Here is a 27889-nt window from a genome sequence, read left to right as displayed (position 1 = left end):
CTTTCTTTCTTCTGCAGAACACAAATGAAGACTTTTAGAAGAATATCTCAGCTCTGTAGGTCCATACAATGCAAGTGAATGGTGACCAGAACTTTGTAGCTCCAAAGAATCACATAAAGGAAACATAAAAGTTATTCATAAACCTCCAGTGGTTTAATCCAGCTCTTCTGAAGTGCTATGATGGGTGTGGGTGAGAAACAGATCAATATTTAAGTCCTTTTTTACTCTAAATCTCCACTTTCACTTTCATTTTCAGATGTGAAAGTGACACTAAACAGGCAACACATGTGATTTTCAGATTTACAAGTGAAAGTGGAGTTAGAGTAAAAAAGCACTTAAATACTGATCTGTTTCTCACCCACACCTATTAATTCATTTGCATTGTATGGACCAACAGAGCTGAAATATTCTTCTAAAAATCTTAATTTGTGTTTTACTGAAGAAAGAAAGTCACACACATCTGGGATGGCATGAGGGTGAGTAAATGATGAGAGAATATTTCATTTTGTTTTGAACTATCCACTTAAGCAAAATAACTTTTAAATCATCCAATTACATGATTTGTAAATGCAGATTTTTGGCAAAGCAATCAAATCTAAAACATTAGGCAGGTATACAAATCCTTGTGCCTAGTGCCAAATATAAATGTGTTTATTGTTCTTACTTTGTTTTCTCTTTAAACAAGAATTTTTACTGACATTTATTTCCCTGAGCAGTAAACTTTGGCTGATCGTCTCAGTTTATTGACACCAGAGAGACACAAAAATCAATCCATGGCACCAAAGAGCTCTCACCCTCCCCTTAAGCAGTACCACAGAGTCTGAGTAACAGAGAAACTCTCCAGTATTGATCCAGAAACTAAAAGTCATATTCTGTCACAGACAGGCACATTCAGTCCATAGGAAGGACCAGTTTCTTGGTGAGGGTGTACCGAGGTTCAGGCATCTGCTTGTTGTAGCCATTCAAAACCTTGGAGCTTACTTCACGGTTCACTTTTGTCAGAATGGACAAGATATCTTCTTTTCTGAAATAGAAAATATGCACACATGAAGATAATTCTGTGGATCCATCGAAAAAACGTTTACCAGTATTCAAATCTCTTAGATATTCAAGACGCATGAATTCAAACACACCTGGGACAGAAATTGTCCATCTGCCTACAGAGCTCCTGGATATAGATGGACCCGTCTTTGATGTGGCGGAAGGACTGGTAGTACTCCACTGTGGCCATTCCAATGAGAAAATCAGCTTCTATAGGGATACTCTGGAGTGCTACAGCACGTGCATCCTCCTCATATGTTTCTTCTTCTGTAGTGTCCACATGTCCATCCTCCATCCACATTCCTTTCTGGGGATCTTTACCTTGACAGGCCTGAATGAAGAAAAGCTTGGGCTTGCTCACTAGTGAGCGGCATCCAGCGAAAGGCAGTGTGAGGTCACGGATTGCAACCTCTTTGCCATCTATGCCCAACACTGTGCCTCTGTCTCCATGGGAAAGGATGCAACAGACAAAAGCATCCATTGCAGAGTGATCCTTCTGTGTAAACTCCTTTATCACATCTCGGATATCTGAGGCTAGCAGATCGTCCCGCAACTCAACCAGAAAATGCATTTTGCGAAACACTCTCGTGAGTTCCTCTAATGAAACCAAGAGTTAATGTGGGAGTCTGATTTTATTAGAAATACATATGCGATCAATAAAGTAATGGAGATGTGTGGAATACCTTTGTCCCTATCCGTGCCGGTCCGGTTGCGCAATGAGGACTTTTCTTTAAAGTTGTAGTTGTTGATGATTAGGCAGTATCCTAAAGGCCGTTGGTTCATGGAATAACACAAATCCTGCGACATGAATGCAAAACAAATTACAGAACAAAATTCGAAAGCTTTCAGCCCAGAGTCACTACACGAGTAATATAGGAGTCGTGTTTCAAGCAGTCTGTCGCTATAAACTTGCAACTGCTAACCAGTTAAAGGAACAGTTCACCCAATAGTTCATTATGTACTCACCCTCATGATGTTCCAAAACCCTATGATTTTCTTTCATATGTGGAACATGAAAGATGTTTTCGTGAACATCACAAATCCAGTGGCTAGCACGTTCACGCAACGGAAAAAACGACGTACATTCTGCGAGTGAACTTCTCTCATGCGCAATAATTTTCTTTGAATGTGCCTAAAATTGTGGGTTGTTTCTAAACAAAACCATTGTACGTCTTCAGAAGACTTGGAATATGACGGAGGATACTTTTGGGTACTTTAAGCTTTAAAATGAGAGACTATCCACTGCCATCATATTGAAAAGACAACCTACAATACTCATTAAAGGATCTCCTTTTGTGTTCTGCATTAAAAAAGAAAGCCAATTTGCAGCAACATCGTCGAAAAAGTTTCATTTTGAATGAACTATTCCTTTAAAAAGGTAACAATTTTATTATGGGAATAGATTGAAAGAGGTGCAGTCTGTCTTTTTTTACCTCTTCTTCTTTGGGCAGAGTATCTGAATCGGTAACAAGACCTTCACTCACAGAAGAGCCTCTTCTCCCTAAAGATGAAACATGTATAAAAGATACATAAGGAAAGCACAGTAATGTCCATATTATGTATTGCTAAGGGCACTTGGCCTCTTACCCATGTACAAAAAAGGTTTTTGGTCAGTAATGCTTTGAAACTTTGTGTGTGCGTATGACTTACGTTCCATCTCGGTCTCTTCATACTGTGTTGAATCCAGAATATGCAGGAAAGAAACAACAGGTGTGAATTTAGACTATTTATTTTAATGCATTTAAACTCTATCAGGGTTCCCACTCTTTTCAAGGCACACTTTTTGTGCCGCACGAGAGGTCATTAAAATTGTGGTTATTAGAAGGTTATTTTTCCAAAATTCCATATTCGACAGTTTAATTCAACTTCATTCACAAAATAGTGTCTAATCAAAATTAAAACTTCAATCAAATGATAATATAATCGTTTAATTAATTAATTAAATATTTAACTATTGCATAATTTTTTTATCTAATGAATTTCTTTTCTACAAAGTCCTCGCAGCATCATCCGAAACAACACTGAAGATATTTTTATCAAATAAAGTGCTGCACAACAGAACATCCCAGATGTGAGAAATTGCTTGAATACATTTTTATTATTCTTATTTAGTTACATTAAACGTGATCTTTGTTTCCCAAAAACGAGCTGTTATTTTGATGTTTCTGTGTGTTTTTGACAGTAGTTCCGCACCTCAGTTGGCTACATGACTCAGCGTGATTATTAATCCCAAAAAAGCTACAATTTCATTAAAATAAATATATAGTCTGCATGTGCTGCACACTTCACAGTGCTGTGCTCACTGTCATGTACTACACACTCAGAGCACTCTTGACACACATGATGAGGTGTTTTCACCGTACGAGCAGCCAGCTCCACACATTCCTTTTAAAGCATGCAGCACATGCAGATTATATATTTAATATAATTATATTATTAATTATTATTATTATATATTTTGTTGACACTATAGCAGTGTTGGAGCGAGAACTTTTTGCACTATATCAATACTTTTACATGTTATAAAAACCTTTTTATTATATTATTAAACAGTTTAATTATACTAAAATATTTTCCAGGACATTTTAGGCATTTTACTTATTTTCCATGACTGGAAAACTGCATTGCAAAATTCCAGGTTTTCCAGGACATGTGGGAACCCTGTAAAGTAATAATAATAATAATAATAATAATAATAATAATATATATATATATATATATATATATATATAAATAAACACACACTTTAAAATGTATTTTTTTCATCACGAGAATAAAATAAAAATAAAAAAATGTCTCTTAACATTATTAGAAAAGTCACTATAAGCATAATCATTACACAAAAACAAAACATTCTCTTCAAAAGATAATAAATGAAGAATGTTAAATTAAGTAAAAGCAGTCATTGCAACATGAACTTGATAGCGCTGTAGAACACGTAGCGGACTCATGGCGCTGTAGAACACGTAGCGGACTCATGGCGCTGTAGAACACGTAGCGGATATGTAGATGATATTATTCTCAGCACAATTGTAGAGTGTTATATGAGTTACAATAGACTTCTGCCAGCCCAGATGTCAGCCCATCTGGCACCAACAATCATGCCATGATCCAAATCACTGAGATCACAATTTATCCCCATTCTGATGGTTGATGTGAACATTAACTGAAGCTCCTGACCCGTATCTGCATGATTTTATGCACTGCTTCCACACGATTGGCTGAATAGATAATCGCATGTATTGTTGGTGCCAGACGGGCTGGTTTGAGTATTTCTGGGATTTTCTTGCACAACAGTCTCTAGAATTTACTCCGAATGGTGCCAAAAACAAAAAACATCCAGTGAGCGGCAGTTCTGTGGATGGAAACGCCTTGTTGATGAGAGAGATCAACTGAGAATGGCCAGACTGGTTTGAACTGACAAAGTCTCCAGTAACTCAGATAACCACTCTGTACAATTGTGATGAGACAAACAGCATCCAAGAATGCTATGCCACGAATGTGCTTATTTTATTAATGTCCTTAAATTAGAGCAAAATCTTAAATCATTCTTCATTCTATATCTTTGTCAATGTTTCTTTTTGTCCAGGTTTATATTAGATTTTGAATCCCAGATTTCAATGAGAACTCTTTTGGACCCACTGTACCTGCAGATCTTTGCATACTTACATTAGGAATGGAGCCTCTGGGGAACTCATGATTAGTTACTTCCTGTAGAGGATGTCTACCTCCTATTGGACAAAAAAGGTAAACAAGTTGTTGTATATGTTTTGATAAATGAGACCTTTGATTTGCTGTTTTATTTGTTAAATCTGTCACCTTGATTGAGGACTTGATGCTTATTCTTGAACTCCTCGATTTTATTGGCAAGATGTTTGTTACATTTGAACAGAATATCTTTCAGTTCATCCAGGTTTTCTTCTCCAAGCTTCTGCTGCTTTTCCATATAAATCATAATGTCTAGAAATGACTGTATGATTCAAATAGAATAAGAAGACTTGGCAAGTTCGCATAGAAAACACTGTTTCATCATAACAGGTCAAAGTCAAAGTAACTAGCAGTCAAACAACGGAATTACAAAAACAACCATTAAACCTTTAAATATTTAACCTATAAATAATAAAACTGTTCCTATGCACTTCTGTGTTAATGGTTAGTTTATGCAGTCAAAATGACAATTACATACACAAAGTGTATTTCACCTTTCACATAAATAGCATGGAATTCACACTTTTATAAGGTCATGTTTATATAACTCACAGAAGAAGCTCCACGTTTTGCTTTTGGAAGTTCCAAAAGGAACTTTACTGCATGAAGGTTTTCTTCAGTCAAGTCTTCAGACAATCTAAACAGCATCTTTCTGTAACGAGAACAACAACAAAAAAGGGCACGGACCATGCGAGATCAAAGAAACGTTACTTTCTCTAAAAAACGATGTTATAGATATTACTCTCTATAACATTATCTCTGCTAATCTACTTCTGTAAATGCAGTAGATTCATGTAGATCTTGCTTAAAAGTTCATTTCACCCCAAAATGTAAATTCTCTCATATTTACTTGCCCTCATGCCATCCCAGATGTGCATGACTTACTTTCTTCTGCAAAACACAAATGAAGATTTTTAGAAGAATATCTCAGCTCTGTAGGTCCATACAATGCAAGTCAATGGTGACCAAAATTTTGAAGCTCCAAAAAGCACATAAAGGCAGCATAAAAGCAATCAATACGACTCCAGTGGTTAAATCCATGTTTTCTGAAATGATTAAATCAGTTTTGGGTGAGAACAAACAAAAATGTAACTTAATTTTCACTATAAACCTTGACATCTGCAGTCTCCTTGGCGATCATGATTTCAAGCTCGATAATGCGCATCAAGCGCTAGAAAGTGTTATCAAACTTGAAATCATGATTGTGGCAAGAGATTGCAATGGCAAGATGTATAGAGTTAAATTTGTGTCTGTTCTCACCCAAAATCGATTGGATCACTTCAGAAGACATGGCTTAAACCTCTAGAGTCATATGGATTACTTTTATGCTGCCTTTATGTGCTTTTTGGAGCTTTAAAGTTTTGGTCAACATTCACTTACATTGTATGGACCTATAGTGCTGAGAAATTCTTCTAAAAATCTTTATTTGTGTTCTGCAGAAGAAACTCAGTCACATATGGGATGTCATGAGGGAGAGTAAACGATGAGAGAATTTTCATTTTTGGGTGAACTGTCCCTTTAAACAGCCAGTGCGCTTGTCTCTATTAGGCTACATAATGATTTTAAACACTAAGAACAGGCCCAAAATGAATAGTGGATTCTTCAACATCATGATTCTGGTGTTACACACTCCAACATCTGCTAAGAAATCTACACCTACAGTCTACATAGTTAAGACTTCTCTTCATACCTGTAGGCTGAGACACCTTTACTAGAGGGGTCACGTTGCCACAGATCCCTCTCCACCTTCTCTTTGGATGTGTTCAGGATGGCAAGCAAGTCAAACCGTCTAATAGTCATCAGAAGCTCGGGCACGAGTAGCGCATCATCAAGCATTGATTGCTCTTCCAGGCGTATGAAGAGGTCTTTGGCGTCACTCACGGTCTCCATTCGCTTCTTAGGAATTAGGTCCATGCATAGAAACTTCAGCTGAGCCACTTCGTCACTTGTCAAGTCCTCGTCAATCTCATGAAGCTTCAGAGGATCCATGTTGAGCTGCACAGTGAGTGAGTACATGAAAAATGTAACAGGGCCATTTTTGACCCGAGACAGGTAAAGAATACATTATAATAAATATTGCATAGATTTTGGAACTGGAACTAAAAGTTGAGACAAAATAATCATAATTTTTGTATATAAATGTTTAAGAGAAATACAAATTCCAACAAGCAGAATATTTTAATAATGGTTGTAATATAGATACTATAGCCAGTGGGGAACTGGTTTCTCCCAAGGTTACTTTTCTCCATAATCTAATATCTTAAGGATTTTTGTGTTCCTCACCGGGGACCAAAAGACAATCATTTTTAAGGCATGATTTCAATCACATTATTCATTTAATTCACACAATGAGGACAGCATAATTCTCTGTTACTGCATACTTCTTTGTACGTTTTTAGTGTGTTGTGAAAGGCGCTACACAAATAAAAATTACTTGACTTTAAAATGCCAAAAGTGATTTTGAGACATATATGGCTAATGTTTTTTAAAAAACAATTTTATCTTTAAAAATGCTGTTACTCCATTAACATCCTGTATATTATCATATTTCTTTAAGGGGGTCTTGAGTGCCGTAGTACACTAATCAAGAATTTATGCATTTTTAATGGTTTTCAATACGGGTCAAAAATGACCCGAAGGACAAAAGGAGGGAGCCGTTTCTTAACAATAGGAGGGTTAAAATATCAAAGACTGAATGAACAGCAGATATTCAACAAAAGAGGGCAAAACCCTTTGAAAGAATATTTGAAATTAATTATCTATGCTTAAACTGTATATGTATGTTTGAGCGTATGTACAGTTTAAGTCAGAAGTTTACATATACCTTTGCCAAATACATTTAAACTCCAAACAGCTCAAAATTTGTTTCTTCAGACCAGAGGAGATTTCTCCATAAGTCAGATCTTTGTCCCCATGTGCACTTGCAAACTGTAGTCTGGCTTCTTTATGGCAGTTTTGGAGCAGTGGCTTCTTCCTTGCTGAGCAGCCTTTCAGGTTATGTCGATATAGGACTTGTTTTACTGTGGATATAGATACTTGTCTACCTGTTTCCTCCAGCATCTTCACAAGGTCCTTTGCTGTTGTTCTGGGAACGATTTGCACTTTTCACACAAACTACGTTCATCTCTAGGAGACAGAATGAGTCTCCTTCCTGAGCGGTATGATGGCTGTGTGGTCCCATGGTGTTTATAGTTGCATACTATTGATTATACAGATGAGCGTGACACCTTCAGGCATTTGGAAATTGCTCCCAAAGCTGAACCAGACTTGTGGAGGTCCACAATTTCTTTTCAATTCAGTACACCTCCTATCAGAAGCTAATTGTATAAAGGCTTGTCATCGTTTTCTGGAATTTTCCAAGCTGCTTAAAGGCACAGTTAACTTAGTGTATGTAAACTCCTGACCCACTGGAATTGTGATTTAGTCAATTAAAAGTGAAACAATCCGTCTGTAAACAATTATTGTTGGAAAAATGACTTGAGTCATACTCAAAGTAGATGTCCTAAACGACTTGCCAAAACTATAGATTGCTAATATGAAATCTGTTAAGTGGTTAAAAAAAGTTTTTTTAATGTCTTCAACCTAAGTGTATGTAAACTTCTGACCTCATCTGTATACATACATGTATAGAAGCAACACAGTGAAGGTGGGGAAAGTAAACAGTCTTATTGACTCTATGAGGAACTAAAATAAGACAAATGGGAAAACTGCACAGAAGGTCTTCAAATGCAACCCAAATAGCACACAATTTCAGAGTTTCCTCCGAAGAGACACGAATTGAGTTTTTGACAAACAACATGCCCATGACATGCCCATTTTCCCCAACATCAAGATGTAAGCATATTATGTTATATATGCAGCTTTTACCCCCCTCTCTCTATTTTAACAAATAGTCCAGCGGTGTTTTGTTGTTGTTGTTGTTGTTGTTTTAAGTACAAATATTCAATGTATTAAAATGAGGTCAAATTGCATGCAACAAGAGTTTAACTAATTATTGTTTAAAATAATTTTAGATTAAATATATCATGCCTCAGGATACCGTCAATACTTAAAAAAATTTATGTTAAGAACGGAAATTAATTAGTTTCGTTTCGTCAAGTACTACACAATTTAACTTCGATGATATAAAACTTTCCTCCGTTGTAACGACACACAATAAGACATACAAACTACAACAATCAACTAAAACGCTCAAAACTCATCTTACCTTAATATTTGTAACGTTCAAATGAGATGAAAAGAACGTAAACACGCGCAGAACCAAAATCTAGTGCGATAATTGACCGACATTTCAGTTTCAGATTCAACCAGGAAGTGACATGCGAATGAGCTCAGAACTGGTTTTACCACGATAGGACAAAGGTGCCTCTGATTGTTCCTGACAGGAACCAGCCTGCATTGGATTAGGGCGGGAGTGGGGGCGGGGTTAAGGCATCTACTGCCTGTCAGGAACAAACAGAGGCACTTTGTCTGGTCTTTTATTTATTTATTTATTTTTTTACGGATTTGTGGAGATTACCTTTGAGTCATGGAATAATAAAGAAATGCGCTATTGTGCGATTATATCCTCTACAATTTGACAAATATGTTGATTAAAATAAATGGTCTATATATGTGTTTTAAATAATTTATCATGAATAATTTAATAATGTATAACAGTATGAATTATATGCTCAGCTATGTTCTAATTCTTTCTTATAAATTATTTAAAATTATCTAAGAAAATATGTGTACAATCCTTATTTACCATGGGGGATAAACTATCAGTTTACTGTTTCTATCTTCACATAAGAAGCTGGTTACAAACTTATCCAGATAAACCAAATACTTTTGCATTATATACAAAAACAGATCACAATGTCATTAGTACAAATGCAGCATTGGAAGAAAACCTTTATTTATTCTCTCTGTAACATAAAACACCTTAGATCACGATTTATAATCCAGTATCTCAGGAATGTTAGAGTTCTGGGAATCTTTACAGGGTTTTCCCAGGGAACTTTGAGAGGCAAATGGTGCAAAGCAGAAGACATCTTGAGGTTTCCTCAACAGCAGGAACTCCAGGAAGTCAGCCTTTAAAGCCTTAAGGTCAGGGCGTTGTCATAGTCTACTTTGAGCTTCTCCTGTGTCATGATTGAGTCATAGGAAAAGGAAGAATTGAAAAATATATATATATTTCATTGATTTGAGGACCTGTTTTCATGAATAAAATAATCAGTACATTTAATACACGTGCAATAATATATTGTTTTTGAGATCAGGATATTAACTCTTTTGAGTGATAACATTTGAGCATAGAAATACATAATCATTTTCAGACCTCTGTCTGAAACGCTCGGTTTTAAGCTCTCTGGTCCTTTAATATGTCAATGTAAATGCCCACTGTTCTGATTGGCTAACATCGTGCAGCCCCTCCAATATTGTCTTAAGTGAAACTCAATCAGAAGAAAATGAACAACAAGCACCACAACAGTATAAAATTTCATTTCAGGGTATACACATAATGTACACCCAGTACATTGCATCTGAATAAATTAAATACAGGGGCACATTAACTCTTAAACAGTCATGGCATGTGACTATTTGTGAATTCAACTGTTTACTTACAGTTTTGCATAGGGTCCAATAGTTTTTAACTGCCCCATATTTAATAATGCTCATTCAATATCTGTTCCTTTGCAAAGCTTGAATCATGTTTTGACTGGCTCATAAGCAATCCAAACTGTAATGTTATGATTATGCAAAAGTAATACAATCCATGGTGATGCTGGGTGCTTCAACCAGCTTCAACAGGCCAAAGCACAGATGCTGGTCTTCACATATTCCATGTTTGTTTACACACAGTCTGTGGCAGTAGCAGAATGAGACGCGCTTTTAATAGTTGCACTTGTACCGCTCTTAAAACACAGCGCACATCACTGGAAACACATCAAATCTAACAAAGATCTCCATCTAGTGCATGTTTACAAAAGACTAACAATTAAATATAGCACAGACAGGGGCGAAAATTTCATCAAAATGTTGGGGGGGGACAATGAACATAACAATTCTCAAGAGCAATTTTTGAAGGGGACACCAAGGTTTTTTTTGTTGTTGCCCCGTTTGCATTTGTATTATTTTATTTCTTAAACAATTATTTTAAGAATATATCATTATATTATTTACAATACACATATTTTAATGATATTTTAGGGGGGACAACCCTCAGATAGGGGGGTCCTGACCCACCCGCGATTTCCGCCTATGAGCACAGATGGTGCAAAAACAGTCCTGGATACCTTCAAAACAGCAATATCTCCATAACTGAATGAAACAGAATGGACGTCACCTTTTTAGAGTTATAAATTGACATTGCGTCCTTTAAAAGGGGTGCAAGATGCATGATAATGGTCAAAGATGTTCATCTAGTGCATGTTTATGTAGAAAAACATTTAAATCCAGATAGGCACATGAATATATACTGTGTAAGTCCCCTTTGGTGTAGATGAATCTCCCATGACAGGCCCTCTCTCTTCTTCACCTGTGTAACTGAGCACCAGTGGGCGGGGCCAAGGGTGCAATGACGAAAAATGGGCGTTGATTTCTCGCTGAAGAGACAGTCATATGCAGATGTATTAGGTACTTGTGACATCACAAGTTCCACAAATTTGAAACATCCTATTTCTGGAGCCTGGTTTAAATAAATGCTATTAGCATAAAGGGGGAAGATTTTAGTATATTTTTAATAGTACAATGACCTCTTATACAGTTTGTCAAACAATCAAGGAAAATGTTATTCCTCATGTCATGACCCCTTTAAATTTGTAAACAACAGTGGGATGATAATTCAACAGCTATCATCCATAGCTAGACAGTTTTAGTAAAAGGCGATGTCCTTACAACTAATATGAATGAAATGATTACATGTTAATTAATTATTTAAAATAATTTATATTGATTAGAAACTGCTAAAAAAGTCAAGATTACAACATAAACGTGCATCATATTTCTCACTCTGGTGAAATGCAGTGCTGCGCGCTCACTTGGACAATGTTTCTGATGGGAAGGGGCCTGTGAAAATTATTTTGGTCAGTGGGGGGCCTTGCAGACCACCGTTCTAGCTGAAGAAAATGAAGGTAGCCTACCCATCAGACAGGAATAAGCAATGCCAAGTTGCTGGGATGTCCTTGAAGAGGAGACAGTCCTTTCAATTCCGAAAATATTGATATATACATATATAATATTTATTTATTTTTTTCACAAAATGCATTAGTGAGTGTGTAGTATAATGCTTACCTCTTTCTCTGAAATGATCCTGTTTAACACTAGCTGTTCATCTTGTCTAACCTGATGTACCTTTCGGTCCAGTGTGTGGCTGTCCAGGTAAAACATTTACAACACCAAAAATCATGGTGGCTTTAAAATTTAGCGTATTCTGTCATATTATATAACTTTAAATAATAGGTTAACAAGTATTGACTCAAATTACATTGAGAAGAAACCTAATGTACACCATTCATAAATGTTTTATGACAAGAAGAAAGATACCTTTATATATTCATGATGATTCTCTTCCAATATCTTAAGCCTAACAGATATATAGGCTGTTGTCAATACATGGAACAAGCATAGGTTTTAACCAACTTAAAGGGGTCATGACATGGTTTTTTTTATTGTATTATTATGTTCCCTTAGGTGCAATTATAGTATTAATATATTTTTTTTTAAGAAAAACTTTTAAAATCTAGTGATTTATGACCTTTTCCCACCCTGTTTCTCATCCTCTGATTCAAACAGTCTGTTTTGGGGGCGTTTTCCATTTAAGACTTCAGTGTTAACGCCCACTGTTATGATTGGCTAACGTCAGTGCCTATGTATCAATTATTGACGCCCCCAGCCAGAACAATATGCAAGTAAACTAAGTAAAAACACTGTGATTATTCATAATGAATGAAATTGCGCTTTAAAAAGTAGTTTAAAGTTTAAAATAGATTACTTACAGTTTGCGTCGTCGTTGTTCCCAGAATAGTCGGCACGGACTTATCTTTGAGCAACAGTTTTCTGGCAAAGCCAGCATCATATTGAGATTTGTTCTCAAAACAGTCATCCTTAAAATGTACAGAACAAACGCTTAAGTTAACACTGCCGTGACTGGGTCGTCCGCAAAAAATAAACTGCATCCATTTTTCCCTGACGTCTGGATCTTTCGGCAGCTTATTCAGAGGTTTTGTTTGACCACAGCCAGGAACAGCACATCTGTGTGGCATCGTAATTTTCCTGTGCACAAGTAGTCTCTGTCAGAGCTCGCTGTCCATCGACTGAACACTTGTGAGGCGCACGGCGATACTGAAATGAGCGTAGTTGTCTTGCGCTTATAAGCGTAGTTATGTTGTGCTGGAGGCGGTCATATGCAAACGCTGTTACGTCACTTCTAACCGACACGTCACTTCTAACCATGAATCCAGAACGAGCTGTATTTTGAGTTTGATTAAATAAATGATTCGTTTAGAATGGGGAGGACGTCTTAAAATATTAAACTTGCAGGACGTTTTAATGATACAAAGACCTCTTATATACCAAAAGATCAAGGCAAATTTGGTTTCTCATGTCATGACCCCTTTAAAGGGACAGCTCACCCAAAAATGAAAATTCTCTCATCATTTAATCACCCTCATGCCATCTCAGATGTGTCTGACTTCCTTTCATCTGCTGACACAAAGATCTTTAGAAGAATATTTCAGCTTATTAGGTCCATACAATGCAAGTGAATGGCTGCCAACATTTTGACACTCCAAAAATCTCATGAAGGCATCATAAAATAAATCCATGTCTTCTGAAGTGATATTATAGGTGTGGATGAGAAACAGATTCATTTTTAAGCAAATTTTTGCTTGAAACTGTTCTCCCTTCACAGTAGGGGGGAGATATACACGAAGAAGAATGTGAAAGTGAAAGTGGAGATTGACTGAGCAGGGAGAATATATAGTAAAAATGGACTTAAATATTGATCTGTTTCTCATCCACAACTATCAAATTGCTTCTGGAGACATAGATTTAACCACTGGAGTCTTATGGATTACTTTTATACTTATATGGGTGATTTTTGGAGCTTAAAATATTTGGCAGCCATTCACTTGCATTGCATGGACCAAAAGTTGTATGGACCGAAATTCTTCTAAAAATCTTAATTTGTGTTCTGCTGAAGAAAGAAAGTCACACATCTGGGATGGCATGAGGGTGAGTAAATGATGAAAGAATTTAAATTTTTGGGTGGACTGTTGCTTTAAGAGACTTATTGTTTGATCATGTAAACATGGCAGTCTCCATGTGGGGAGCCTCTCCCTGTAGATTTAAACAGACTTTTATAAGGTTACTGATATGAATGGAGTCTTCATATTTAGTGTGCGATCATGATTTTATACATGTTTTAATCTTAGTTATTTTTTTAAGGAGTTAAACTTTAATTATGAAAAAATACTGAGTGTGCCTTTTAAGGCAGAGACGATACTAAAAAACAAAACAATGAGCACTGCACTTTAACCTTCGTCATGCAGTTTTGAAGCATTCAAATTGCACAGAAAAGAAACTAAATAATATTACAACACAACTGTATGAATGCATGTCTGGGACTCTCAACAGTTTACCTTTGAGGCCATTAACAGATGGTCCCTGACACCAAAATAGCAGACAGAAAATAGTACTAGCAGCAACTATTTAGAGGTCTTTAAGCCATTTTATTAAGATTCTAGATGTGTTTTTCGCTCATACCCCAAACTTATTAGCATCTTTGGTCTCCTTGGTTACGATGTTGTCAAATAGTACTGGAAATCTTCTTATAAAAGTCTTTCTCACAAAGTCAGTCCACTTTCGGCCATCTTTGAAACGCTCTCAAAAGGCGATGTCCAGTCACGCGAGTGCAGCTCCTATCTACTTGATTGGAGAAAGACCGTAATCTCAAAAATGGTTGGTCAAGATTACGATCAAAGAACATATTTCAAATCAGCAATCACATCTGACAATACTGGCTCATAAATTGTGATTCTTTACCTCATATTACGCCAAAAACAAAAATTTCCCGGCTTGTAAAGCTAATGCACAAGCTCGTGCTAGAGTTGATTGACAGGTGATGTCAGTGTCTAAAATGTGATTGGCTTTTTTTAACTGTAAGGCGGGACTTCTTTTCTACATCTGTTGACCGTTGGACGCTCAGAGCTACTTGGTTGAGCGTTCCAATTTCTCCCATTCGTTTTAAAAGAAGTGACCCGTCTCTGCTAAATAATCTCTGATGTAATGCGCAATCTCATGCGCCACAACACATTGAAGACAGACACTTTTTAGTTAATGATTCATGGGTTTGTTTTATCACAAAACTATCATAAATATCAGTGCTTCGGGTACCATAAGTATTCTAAAAGTTAGTCATTTAAAATGTGGGATCTCCAACACAAAGGGTCAAGGGTCAGAAACAAGCGCTGTTAAATGTTATTAAACTTCAAATAAATGTTACATTTCAGACAATGCCGCTCACAGTCTCACAAAACTTTAAAGTAAAAAATAAATAAAAAAATAATGCCCAAATCTACCTTTCTATGCATTTTACTCTCACACAAACCGTTCAAATTCACATTGGCGCTTTCATCTTAAAGTGGTCCAACACACTTTTGTGCAGGGAAAACCTCATGTTTAGCTTGGAATGGTTTTAGTGGTTTCTCCCTCCAAATCCCAACAGAGCAGCTCAGGTTGTAGTACAAAACAAGGAAGAGAATTAACATTTTCGAGCCATGGGTTCCCTCAGGATTTTCCTATGGGTTTTTATAATCACACATTATGAATTTATTAACCAAATGAAATGGTAAACATTACTTTAAGATACTTGGATGTTTTGTTCTACAACATAAATTATAAACAAGCATATCCCAAATGTGAATTTTAAAGCCACCATGTTAGAATGTATGTTGCTAAAAAGTTTCTAGATAAGAACCACTATGGTTTTCCATTTAGTCAGGCACGTCTGACGGTCTCAGACTGGGAGGCAACTGAGATTCGTCCTCCGCCACCTGGATTGAGGCGAGTCACTTCACCACACGTACTTAAGAGCACTCTGGGAATTGGGCATTCCAAATTGGGGAAAAAAAACAAAGTATGTTTTACTACAGACCTTATTTTACTCATAAATTGAAAAAAACCCATTATTAAAACCCATTGGAGATTCCTAAGAGAACCCATTGCTGCAAATTGACATCACTGCTGAACAGCTCTATGAAACAAGGCTTTATCGGCCCTTATAAATGTCCTTTCGTCTACGAAGCTCCTCTAAAACACGGGCCCGGTATGAAGTCCAGTCCTCGTCTGGCTTTTGCTGTAGGCCGAGAGCACAGTGGAGATCCTGGCTGTGGCTCCGCAGGAAGGGATTGTACTGCTTCTCCTCTGCCAAAGTGGATGGACACTATGTGAAGATGAGGGAGAACAGAACTGTTTTTTATGCCTCGAGACCTCATGAGACTGGATTCACAACATCAAGCAGTTCACATAATTCTCATAAGAGAGGTCACTTTTCAGAACTAATTTAAAGGAATAGTTCACCCTAAAGGCAGCATAAAGGTAATCAATAAAACGTCAGTGGTTTAATCCAATTTAATCAAATTGTTTTTAAGTGTGTAAGCCCGTTTATCGGTCCAATGGCGGTCTCCAATAATACGGGTGAAGGTCTCTGCGCATTACTGTCTTTCTTGATACGCAACACAACAAGATTAAATGAAATACATTTTCTCTCATGTATTACCTCGTTATTTCATCTGACTCCATAAATGAAAAAGGTTTTTAATGATATCTGAGCATCATTAAAAGTGAGCGAATGTTTGATTATTCTTTTAACTCCTTAAGAAACTATGTCGCTTTGAGGTCCTCGCGTGTTTTTCTCTACACTGCGGGTCTCACGATCACAAGCGGCCAGTATTGGATCATCAAACAGAGGTAATTGCTATATACCTGAGATCGGTCACATTCACGTTCACACAATCAAAGATACTTCAGTATAGCCCCATGGAATTGCATACACTTGAATGTAACTTAACGTTTTCTTCAGTAGAGGTCACGGCCACTATTACAGATGTAAGTTGACCAACATAACTTCTCTTGTAATAGCTTTGGACACACCCAAATTTAGATTGGTCAAGCAGCGTTTGCTGTTCTAAACAGAAATTCCCTTTTTGTCTTTGCAAACCAAGTACACTTGAATCGATGCCAAATATTAGTCGTCACTAATCTGACGCAGACTTGCGGTAACATACGAATCCTTTAATTTAGTCAGTCCGAATAAAATCAAATGTTTACAATTTATTGACCAGGTAACATAATCAATTCATCAATTCATCAATTCCAATTAGACAGTGATTAGTCAAAGTTAGACATTTTATCAAAACATAAGAAATTCGAATTGCAATCACCTGATATAAATTACACACAGTAAACTGAGTGGGCTCATCTGACTACAGAGAACCATGAACAATGTGTCACATCTCCTTAAATACCCAGATAATTCAATATGCTTCCCAAATGGTGGTGTCTGTCGTTATAATTAGATTTTGGTCCCCTATTGAGGGGGTTCCTGTAGATTTACATACAGGAGGTATGGAGGATCTGGGGGAGGGCACACCTTTAAGGGGCACACCACATTCCTCATATTTTATAACTTCTTTTAGCTTTTCATTATGGCTGGGAGAGTGAGACCAGTTTACCAGGTGCACTGAGACACTTTAAATTATACCAAACATGTATAGTTATTTTTTGTACACACTTCACATTGCATAGGTTTTTAGTGAGCTTTAAGTGAGGAGGAGAAGGGGGAGCTGATGCGACTGTAGAAGGGAGGTGTTAGCTGCACTGTTTGTTGCGTCTCGGATGTTGCTGTTACATATGCAAGAGAGAGTTCAGATGTTAATTCTCACGAGAGCCTTTTGTTTTCTCGAGGAGTAGCTCAGACTCACTGGCACCCGCCTTAAAGTGAGAACAGACCAAAATATAACTTTTTGCACTGTAAATCAGCAGTCCCCTTGGCAATTATGATTTCAAGATAGATTACACTTCCTGGTGCCACCTAGCGACAGGCATGACGCAGTAGGAAGTGTAATCAAGCTTGAAATCATGATTGTTCCCAGAGCCTGCTACAGCAAGAAAAAAGAAGAGTAATAGTTTGGCCTATTCTCACCTAAAATGTATTAGATTGCTTCAAAAGTCATTGATTAAACCACTGGATTACTTTTATGCTGGCTTTAAGTGCTTTTTGGAGCTTCAAATGTCTGGTCACCATTCACTTGCATTGTATGGACCTACAGAGCTGAGATATTCTCCTAAAAATCTTCATTTGTGCTCTGCAGATGAAAGAACGTCATACACATCTTATGGCATGAGGGTGTGTAAATGATGAGAGAATTTTCATTTTTGGGTGTACTATCCTTTAAGTTAAGCTTGGCTGCTAGGAATATGTCAACCTGCTTTCAGAAGTGATCCATTAGAGTCATATTAAAGACCCCATGAAATCCAAAAAAAAGCCAAGGCATTTAGTTCTGTTGTGTCTTTGCTTTAACCTAAACACACATGCACACATGCGCGCGCGCGCACGCACACACACATAGGAAAACAATTGAAAGACAGAGCGGATGGATGCAAAGACATATTCGTGTGAAAGGTTATCTTTTTCTTTACCGTGCACAATCTCTGACCCCTCTGTTGAAGCACCCACTGTAACTTCTGGTCCCGCACAACATTGCAAGGCTCCACCTCAGCAGCAAACAGCAGGTTATCTTCTGCATACTCGTGCCCTAAGAAAAAAAGACACACATTATAACATGAAGCCTTTCCTGAGAATTCATGCCCAAATACTAGCCTGTGTTTCCTTACCAGGCCAAAGCAGGGTGTCATCGTTTAGTGATCCCACTGTGTCTAGAGATGACAACATAGTTGAGGCATTACCCTCAAACATTCTCCCTACAAGGGATGGAAATGAGTCAGAGCTTTAAATAGAACTGGTTAGATTTAGGAATGCTACATTCTTGTATGCGGTTTAGCATCTGATAAACAATATGGCAGAATGTCAAACAATGCAAGAAGGTTACAATAACAATACAATATTTACTGCGTATCTCTGCATCATTCTGAGAAGAGAAGTGTGCAGTTTACTTGATAAGTGATAGGACTTACCACATCCAGAGAGGAACACAAGATCCCCTGAAAATAAGCTGCTGGGGCCACCGATCGCCCGGCCATCAAGCAGGTAGATCACATGACCCACTGTGTGTCCAGGTGTGAAAAAGGCCCTGAAGTGCAGCCGAGTTCCCAAATCTATAGTGTCTTTGTCTGACAGGGGGCTAAACAATACAGAAAACATCAATCTAACTGCTCCGTTGCATTGCAAGCACGGTCTACTACCCCAAAGCATTCTCAAATACCGTTTTGCATTTTTTATTTTTAAATTTAAAGGCTACATTTTAAAGTTAAAAAGACAAATGATGTAACAGCAAGTTATTAAAAGGCACTGACTGTGTGAGGCCTGGAATGTTGTCCATAGCATTCCCATACACTTGACAGGAACTGTAGCGTCTCTTTAAAGCCCTGTTCCCTCCACTGTGGTCCCTGGTAAGGGGAAAAAATACACTTAGCTTAAATTTCAAACCTACAGCCACTTTTAGTGTGATAAAATTGCTTACTAATGATGTAAATGACTTGTATCCAATTTTACAATATTGTTGCCATGACGACATGAAGCTTTGTACTCTAAAACGACTGTAAATGAACGAGAATTAGCCCCATTCACTTCCATTATAAGTGCCTCACTGGAACCTCGATTTTTGCTTTTTTTTTTTTAAAGAACATGAGGGACCGAGACATTTGTTTGTGGTAATCAACATTATGCCACAAATGCTGTCAATTGAGCTCAACTTGAATTAAATCCAGAATTTTCCAAATCATCCTAAAATGAACGTACCAAAACCTAGAATCCTCCCATAAGCAAGGCATTCTTCCAACCCATCTGAATGTAATATCAAGGGGCGATATGTGGTACTGCTAACTAACAGATCTTTCCATTTAGCAGTTCACTGGTATGCTAACTGGTGACCACTGGGCAAAATTTGATATCACATTTTACAATAAGTTTGTGCTTGTTAACATTAGTTAACTACATGAATTAACAGGAAATAACAATAAACAAAACCTTTTCAGCACTTATTAACCTTAGCTAATGTTTATTACAACATATACCAATACATTTTTTTTATTTAAATTCATTAACATTAGTTAATTCATTACAAACTAACATGAACTAACAATTAATAATTGCATCTTTTGTAGGGTTTTCTCAACTTTTTACCCCAATTTCCAATGCGCTTTAATGGCGCGTTCACATACAACGCTAAAAATGTTTTGCCTTGCCCGCGCGAGTTTGACCGCTGGATTAAATTTGTGATTAAACTTGCGTTTGCGCGAGTAACACGAACCCACGAGTATTCCCCTTCTCTTCTGGAAAAGGACAGGAGGAGGGGCTTCTATGACAACTTATCTTTCCGCCATCAATAATGGCCGATATCACAATGATTGCTGCTCTGTATCTGTTGTGGAAGTTCCAAATACGTTGACGTTGTGTCATACAATTCTGGGTGACCACACACCGCTACAAACATTTTCTCACCGCTACTACGTCAGTGATATCCGGACAATCTCAATGCTGATAGGCTTTCGCGACAACGCGGCGTGCAGATATTTTGCTTGAGGTGAAAAAATGTAACTCGTGCGAATATGTGATTGAAGCAATGTTGCGTGTTCGAGTCGTGACATTCGCGCCGCCTGGTGCGATCGCATCTATTAGCATCTCTGCATTGACTTTGTATGTAATCGCGCTGCGCGAAACACTCGCTTCACGTTGTATGTGAACGCCCCATTAGTCCTCGTGGTGGCGTAGTGACTCGCCTCGATCCGGGTGGCGGAGGACGAATCTCAGTTGCCACTGCGTCTGAGACCGTCAATCCGTGAATCTTATCACGTGGCTTGTTGAGCGTGTTAGACATAGCGCGTGTGGAGGCTTCACGCTATTCTCTGCAGAATACACGCACAACTCATCACGCGCCCCACCGAGAGCTAGAACCACATTATAGCGACCACGAGGAGGTTACCCCATGTGACTCTACCCTCCCTAGCAACCGGGACAATTTGGTTGCTTAGGAGACCTGACTGAAATCACTTAGCACGTAAATAATTGTATCTTTATGAATGACTGTAAACCAAGATTAATGAATGCTGTAAACATATTTAGTTCATTGTTTGGTTTGGTAAACCAACATTTTCATCTATTCGTTGTGTTTTAGGCTTTGTGGCACCAAAACTGAGAAAAAGGCACATTGGACCACATTTTCAGATATCTTCTTACCAGTGTTTGTGTGTGCAGAGAACAGCTTGTAATGTCACCCCCTCTTCCTCTAGGCATGCCTGTGTGGAAGTAAGTCATCCCATGAAATAGAGCATCTTTTCATGTATATCAGGGACCTTTGTATTTTAATTATGACACAACTGATCATAGACATTCATTAAAAACACATATTGAGAATGGACCAACGCATGCCAAAATGACCAGAAACAGGAGTTGGAATATTTCTAAAACCATGACGGATGTCCAGAGGAAATAACTTGGTGAGGAAAGGGGAATATTTCCCACTAAACCACATGTGGGTCGGCAATTTTACTTCAGTAAGACACGGAATCCAGGAAACCATTTCTGAAACCATTGCACAGGTGCTTTGAATCATACCTGAACAGGCTGGGGGTCAGCGGGGTCCACCACGACAGCCAGATTTGAGGCAGTGTCAATGACCACATAGCTGTAGTTGTCTGATAAGATGGGCACTGGTATTATCTTGATGCCTGTAGGAAGACAGATTGACATGGAGTGCTGGTACTCAACTGTTGAATGTAAGATGGATAGGCCTGTCTGCTCACCGTTTATGATAGTGGGTTGCGCTCGGGAGTGTCCGGTTGGGTAACGCTCCCGTGCTTTCCTCATCTGCCTCTTATGAAACATGTACCCCAGTTTGGTCCTTGTATACAGAGAGTACCTATATGCGTATATAAAGGGATTTTCATTACAAGCACCACAGTTTAGAGCACCCATAGTTAGATTGATCAAACCATGACGTTGAGAAGCCATAATCCTAAAAAAAACATCATAGTAAAGAATGATGATTACTTTGAAAGAATAACTAGGATTAATTTTCCTAATGGGTGTGCAGCAGTACAAAGGGCATTTACTACGTTTATTCATGCAAATGCCACTGTCAAAAACTATCCATGTGAACATTGAACAGCATTAGAAAACAGAATATATACAAAATAAACTGGCCCACGTCACTTACGCTATCCAAAACAGTGGTTTCTCTGTGCGAGCCATCAATCTAGCGAGCAGACTATTTTTCCATGAACTTTTTCTGGCACATTTAAACACACGACAGATGTAAACACCTCCACATATCGAAGCAATACACAGTAAATACACCGTCCAGTGCGGAAGCGCCATAATGGTAGGCGCGTTTTCGATGACGCAATTAACTCCTGCGCGACCATCGGGACATTTTTGTTTTTTTCGATCAACATTGTTGATGCCAACGTCAAACATTTTGTCAAAGGTGTGTATTTTTGGGGTAATTTTGATATTTCATATTTCAACCTCAGTTCCTATAATACATCTATAATACACTGTATACACAAAATAGTTTCAGTAAGTAATGCACAAGCATCCCTTGAGTAACTATAATTTGTGCTGTGAATTTAATTCCCTGCTAAATGTAAATATAAATATACATTTAAATGTAACTAATGCAATAAAAATTGTTTTTATTTTTTTATTATTATTTTCTCAAATTCTTCTCCCCAATTTGGAATGCCCCATTCCCAATGCACTCTAAGTCCTCGTGGTGGCGCTGTGACTTGCCTCAATCCGGGTGGCGGAGGACAAATCTCAGTTGCCTCCCCATCTGAGACCGTCAATCTGCACATTTTATCACATGGCTTGTTGGGCAAGTTACTGCGGAGACGTTGCGTGTGTGGAGGCTTCACACTATTCATGGCGACATCCATGCATATCTCGCCACACGCCCCACCCAGAGTGAACCACATTATAGTGACCACAAGGAGGTTACTTCATGTGACTCTACCCTCCCTAGCAACTGGGCCAATTTGGTTGCTTAGGAGACCTGGCTGGAGTCACTCAGCACGCCCTGGATTCAAACTCATCCCCCGTAATTATATCAAATATGTTTTTTGGGGCTCAAAATTGTGAAAAAAAAATTCTAATTTTTTTTTTTTTAAGATATCGCTAAAAGTTCATTTTAATGTAGCAAAAGTAAAAAATTCACATGAAAGTAAATTTTCATGACTGTTTTTACAGTTTATATAAATTGAGGCACACTTGCTATAAGTTCAATCTCCAATTTTTTAAAACATTTGTTAGGGGGGATTTTCAGCTGTTATGGTCTTGTTACAATGTGTACCTCAGAACCTGAAAATAAGAAAAAAAGAAAGTCAAATGTTAAAAGGTGCCCGGGCATGTCGTAACATTTCACATTCTTTTTTTCAAGTTGTGAAAAAAGTGTATGCCCACTTATGTGTAATAGACTTTTTAATTCTAGGTAATTATCCACCTTACTTTACTTTTTTTTTTTTACTCAACTTATTTGTATCTTTTCACCTTTCTTTTCCATTCAGTCCTCCAGTGTGTCTGAAGGTGCTTAATAGGAAAATATCTATATTAAAAGTAATTATATAGTCTTAAATTTCAATTCAGTGGGTTTAACTTCAGCATAAACATTTTATCAATTGTAACACATAATTAGTCACGTTTCCAAATATTTAGGACCCACCTTCTGTTACACTACTACTGCTTCTATAGATGCCTTACAACAACAGGTGAAAGCTGATTAAAGGAAGGCCTCGTAGTTTGACTTTGCTTTGACAGTGCAAAAATGGTTCCATTATGCCCCTGAATGGCTTGGGGGGCATTACCCATGGTGGAAACCCCTGAGTTTATCAGAGAATATATTTAATGAGGAGCATTAGGCCTCCTTTTCACATCAGAAGCTTCAGTCCTTGAAAAACTCCTGAAAAGTCCTGAACAGTGGTAATGTTTCAGTCTGTTGTACTCTGCTGTTTCTGTCTTTGTTGGTGAGTTTCCATTTGCATTTACTTCCATCTTGCAGATGCAGGTTGCATTTGTTATGTTGTCACAGCTTTCCAGGGTCTTCTCCAGGCAGTTACATTCTGCTTTATGAAGTCTGAATGAACAATTCCATCTAATCGTTTAATGTCACTGTCATGGAGTTTATCATAATCTGTACATAAGTTATTTTAAGCTACACCACAAAATGCCTCTTTTTTTCCCAAATGTGATGTTATTTCCTGTTCAAATGGTGAGGAGGTATAAAGAAATCAATTTGCATTTAAATTGAAGGACGTTGTATTTACTTTGAGTTAGTGACCTTTTGGTTTAAAACCATGTTAATTGCATCCCTACACGGTCTCTGATTTAAATGAGTCAAAATTGACATGATTTATTGGCATAGAATCCTGCTGTATATAAAGCAAGATTGATTTGATATTGTTCCAATTTTGATTAGATGTTAAATAAGTGATTTAATATAAGTAGAAAAAATATTGATTTTATGTCCATCTTGATCTATATTTCATCTTTGAAATAACATTATTTCAGGGTGCAAACCTGTTGAAAAATCAATGCTAAATTTCAACATTGATTCAATGATAGTTTGGTTGATGCATTAACATTGATTCAATGTTGATTCAGTGTTGGTCTGCTATCCGGGCAAGTTTTACAGGTTTTAAAGGAGTTTTATATACCACCATTGTGTGCTTGATCAAGGCACTTAACTCCAGGTTGCACCGGGGGATTGTCCCTGTAATAAGTGCACTGTAAGTCTCTTTGGATAAAAGTGTCTGCCAAATGCATAAATATAAATATACACATACACATACACATTTACAAAAACTTAAGAAAACCAAAAGGTGTTAGTTTGTGTCCCTAGTATCTATTGAATAAGTACTAGTACTTAGAAGCCTTTATTTTGTTCACACGTTATACATACATTTTTGCATATATACAGTGAAATGTATTTGTTTTGACATATGTGCCCCTGGAGCAGATAGGGTCAAGGGCCCAACAGTGGCATCAGGGGCTTGAACCCCTGACCTTCTGGTCAGTAACCCTGAACAACCACTGCCCCATGACAATACTTATTGAATAAGTACTAGTAACTATTGAATAAGTACTAGTTCTTGCTGAATAAGTTCTAGTAACTATTGAATAAGTACTAGTTCTTGCTGAATAAGTTCTAGTAACTATTGAATAAGTACTAGTTCTTGCTGAATTAGTACTAGTAACTATTGAATAAGTACTAGTTCTTGCTGAATAAGTACTAGTAACTATTGAATAAGTACTAGTAACTATTGAATAGGTACTAGTAAATATTGAATAAGTACTAGTTCTTGCTGAATTAGTACTAGTAACTATTGAATAAGTACTAGTTCTTGCTGAATAAGTTCTAGTAACTATTGAATAAGTACTAGTTCTTGCTGAATAAGTACTAGTAACTATTGAATAAGTACTAGTAACTATTGAATAAGTACTAGTAACTATTGAATAGGTACTAGTAAATATTGAATAAGTACTAGTTCTTGCTGAATTAGTACTAGTAACTATTGAATAAGTACTAGTACTTGTTGAATAAGTACTAGTAACTATTGAATAAGTACTAGTTCTTGTTGAATAAGTACTAGTAACTATTGAATAAGTACTAGTAACTATTGAATAAGTACTAGATCTTGCTGAATAAGTTCTAGTAACTATTGAATAAGTACTAGTAACTATTGAATAGGTACTAGTAAATATTGATTAAGTACTAGTTCTTGCTGAATTAGTACTAGTAACTATTGAATAAGTACTAGTTCTTGCTGAATTAGTACTAGTAACTATTGAATAAGTACTAGTACTTGTTGAATAAGTAATATTAACTATTGAATAAGTACTAGTAACTATTGAATAGGTACTAGTAACTATTGAATAAGTGCTAGTAACTACTGAATAGGTACTAGTAACTATTGAATAAGTACCAGTTCTTGCTGAATTAGTACTAGTAACTATTGAATAAGTACTATTTCTTGCTGAATTAGTACTAGTAACTATTGAATAAGTACTAGTACTTGTTGAATAAGTACTAGTAACTACTGAATAAGTAGTAGTAACTATTGAATAAGTGCTAGTAACTATTGAATAAGTACTAGTTCTTGCTGAATTAGTACTAGTAACTATTGAATAAGTACTAGTTCTTGCTGAATAAGTACTAGTAACTATTGAATAAGTACTAGTTCTTGCTGAATAAGTACTAGTAACTATTGAATAAGTACTAGTACTTGTGGAATAAGTACTAGTACTTATTCAATAGTTACTAGTACTAATTCAGCAAGAACTGGTACTTATTCACTTATTGTTGAATAAGTACTAGTAACTATTGAATAAGTACTAGTACTTGTTGAATAAGTACTAGTAACTATTGAATAAGTACTAGTTCTTGCTGAATAAGTACTAGTAACTATTGAATAAGTACTAGTAACTATTGAATAAGTACTAGTAACTATTGAATAGGTACTAGTAAATATTGAATAAGTACTAGTAACTGTTGAATAAGTACTATTAACTATTGAATATGTACTAGAACTTGTTGAATAAGTACTAGTAACTGTTGAATAAGTACTAGTAACTATTGAATAAGTACTAGTACTTGTTGAATAAGTACTAGTAACTATTGAATAAGTACTAGTAACTGTTGAATAAGTGCTAGTAACTGTTGACTAAGTACTAGTAACTATTGAATAAGTACTTGTACTTGTTGAATAAGTACTAGTAACTATTGAATAAGTACTAGAACTTGTTGAATAAGTACTAGTAGCTATTGAATAAGTACTAGTACTTGTTGAATAAGTACTAGTAACTATTGAATAAGTACTAGTAACTATTGAATTAGTACTAGTAACTGTTGAACTAGTAACTATTGAATAAGTACTAGTACTTGTTGAAAAAGTACTAGTAACTATTGAATAAGTACTAGAACTTGCTGAATAAGTACTAGTAACTATTGATTAAGTACTAGAACTTGTTGAATAAGTACTAGTAACTATTGAATTAGTACTAGAACTTGTTGAATAAGTACTAGTAACTATTGATTAAGTACTAGAACTTGTTGAATAAGTACTAGTAACTATTGATTAAGTACTAGAACTTGTTGAATAAGTACTAGTAACTATTGAATAGGTACTAGTAACTATTGAATAAGTGCTAGTAACTACTGAATAGGTACTAGTAACTATTGAATAAGTACCAGTTACTTGCTGAATTAGTACTAGTAACTATTGAATAAGTACTATTATCTATTGAATTAGGTACTAGTAACTATTGAATAAGTACTAGTACTTGTTGAATAAGTACTAGTAACTACTGAATAAGTAGTAGTAACTTATTGAATAAGTGCTAGTAACTATTGAATAAGTACTAGTTCTTGCTGAATTAGTACTAGTAACTATTGAATAAGTACTAGTTCTTGCTGAATAAGTACTAGTAACTATTGAATAAGTACTAGTACTTGTGGAATAAGTACTAGTACTTATTCAATAGTTACTAGTACTAATTCAGCAAGAACTGGTACTTATTCACTTATTGTTGAATAAGTACTAGTAACTATTGAATAAGTACTAGTACTTGGTGAATAAGTACTAGTAACTATTGAATAAGTACTAGTTCTTGCTGAATAAGTACTAGTAACTATTGAATAAGTACTAGTAACTATTGAATAAGTACTAGTAACTATTGAATAGGTACTAGTAAATATTGAATAAGTACTAGTAACTGTTGAATAAGTACTATTAACTATTGAATATGTACTAGAACTTGTTGAATAAGTACTAGTAACTGTTGAATAAGTACTAGTAACTATTGAATAAGTACTAGTACTTGTTGAATAAGTACTAGTAACTATTGAATAAGTACTAGTAACTGTTGAATAAGTGCTAGTAACTGTTGACTAAGTACTAGTAACTATTGAATAAGTACTTGTAC

General features: G+C 36.5%; 2 protein-coding genes across 2 annotated transcripts; both read right to left on the bottom strand.

The window, feature by feature from the left end:
* Positions 1-423: 423 nt before the first annotated feature.
* LOC127654157 (caspase-8-like) lies at positions 424-9064 on the bottom strand. Its single transcript, XM_052141197.1, has 10 exons — positions 8957-9064; positions 6440-6744; positions 5302-5401; positions 4861-5011; positions 4711-4772; positions 2692-2713; positions 2475-2542; positions 1725-1839; positions 1134-1638; positions 424-1024 (listed from the first exon to the last, which is right to left on the bottom strand). The coding sequence occupies exons 2-10, from the start codon at positions 6736-6738 to the stop codon at positions 892-894; spliced, it is 1455 nt and encodes a 484-aa protein (XP_051997157.1). The 5' UTR covers positions 6739-6744; positions 8957-9064; the 3' UTR covers positions 424-891.
* Positions 9065-15073: 6009 nt separating this feature from the next.
* On the bottom strand, positions 15074-22299 carry LOC127654357 (probable hydrolase PNKD). Its single transcript, XM_052141494.1, has 9 exons — positions 22128-22299; positions 21715-21830; positions 21527-21639; positions 21149-21207; positions 19267-19359; positions 18928-19094; positions 18628-18714; positions 18433-18548; positions 15074-16174 (listed from the first exon to the last, which is right to left on the bottom strand). Exons 1-9 carry the CDS (start codon positions 22286-22288, stop codon positions 16001-16003), a joined length of 1086 nt encoding a protein of 361 aa, XP_051997454.1. The 5' UTR covers positions 22289-22299; the 3' UTR covers positions 15074-16000.
* Positions 22300-27889: the final 5590 nt, after the last annotated feature.

Source organism: Xyrauchen texanus, chromosome 13, assembly GCF_025860055.1.
Source record: "Xyrauchen texanus isolate HMW12.3.18 chromosome 13, RBS_HiC_50CHRs, whole genome shotgun sequence".
NCBI lineage: Eukaryota > Metazoa > Chordata > Actinopteri > Cypriniformes > Catostomidae > Xyrauchen > Xyrauchen texanus.
Note: the sequence above shows the minus strand (reverse complement) of the source record. Positions and strands in the feature narration are given on the sequence as shown.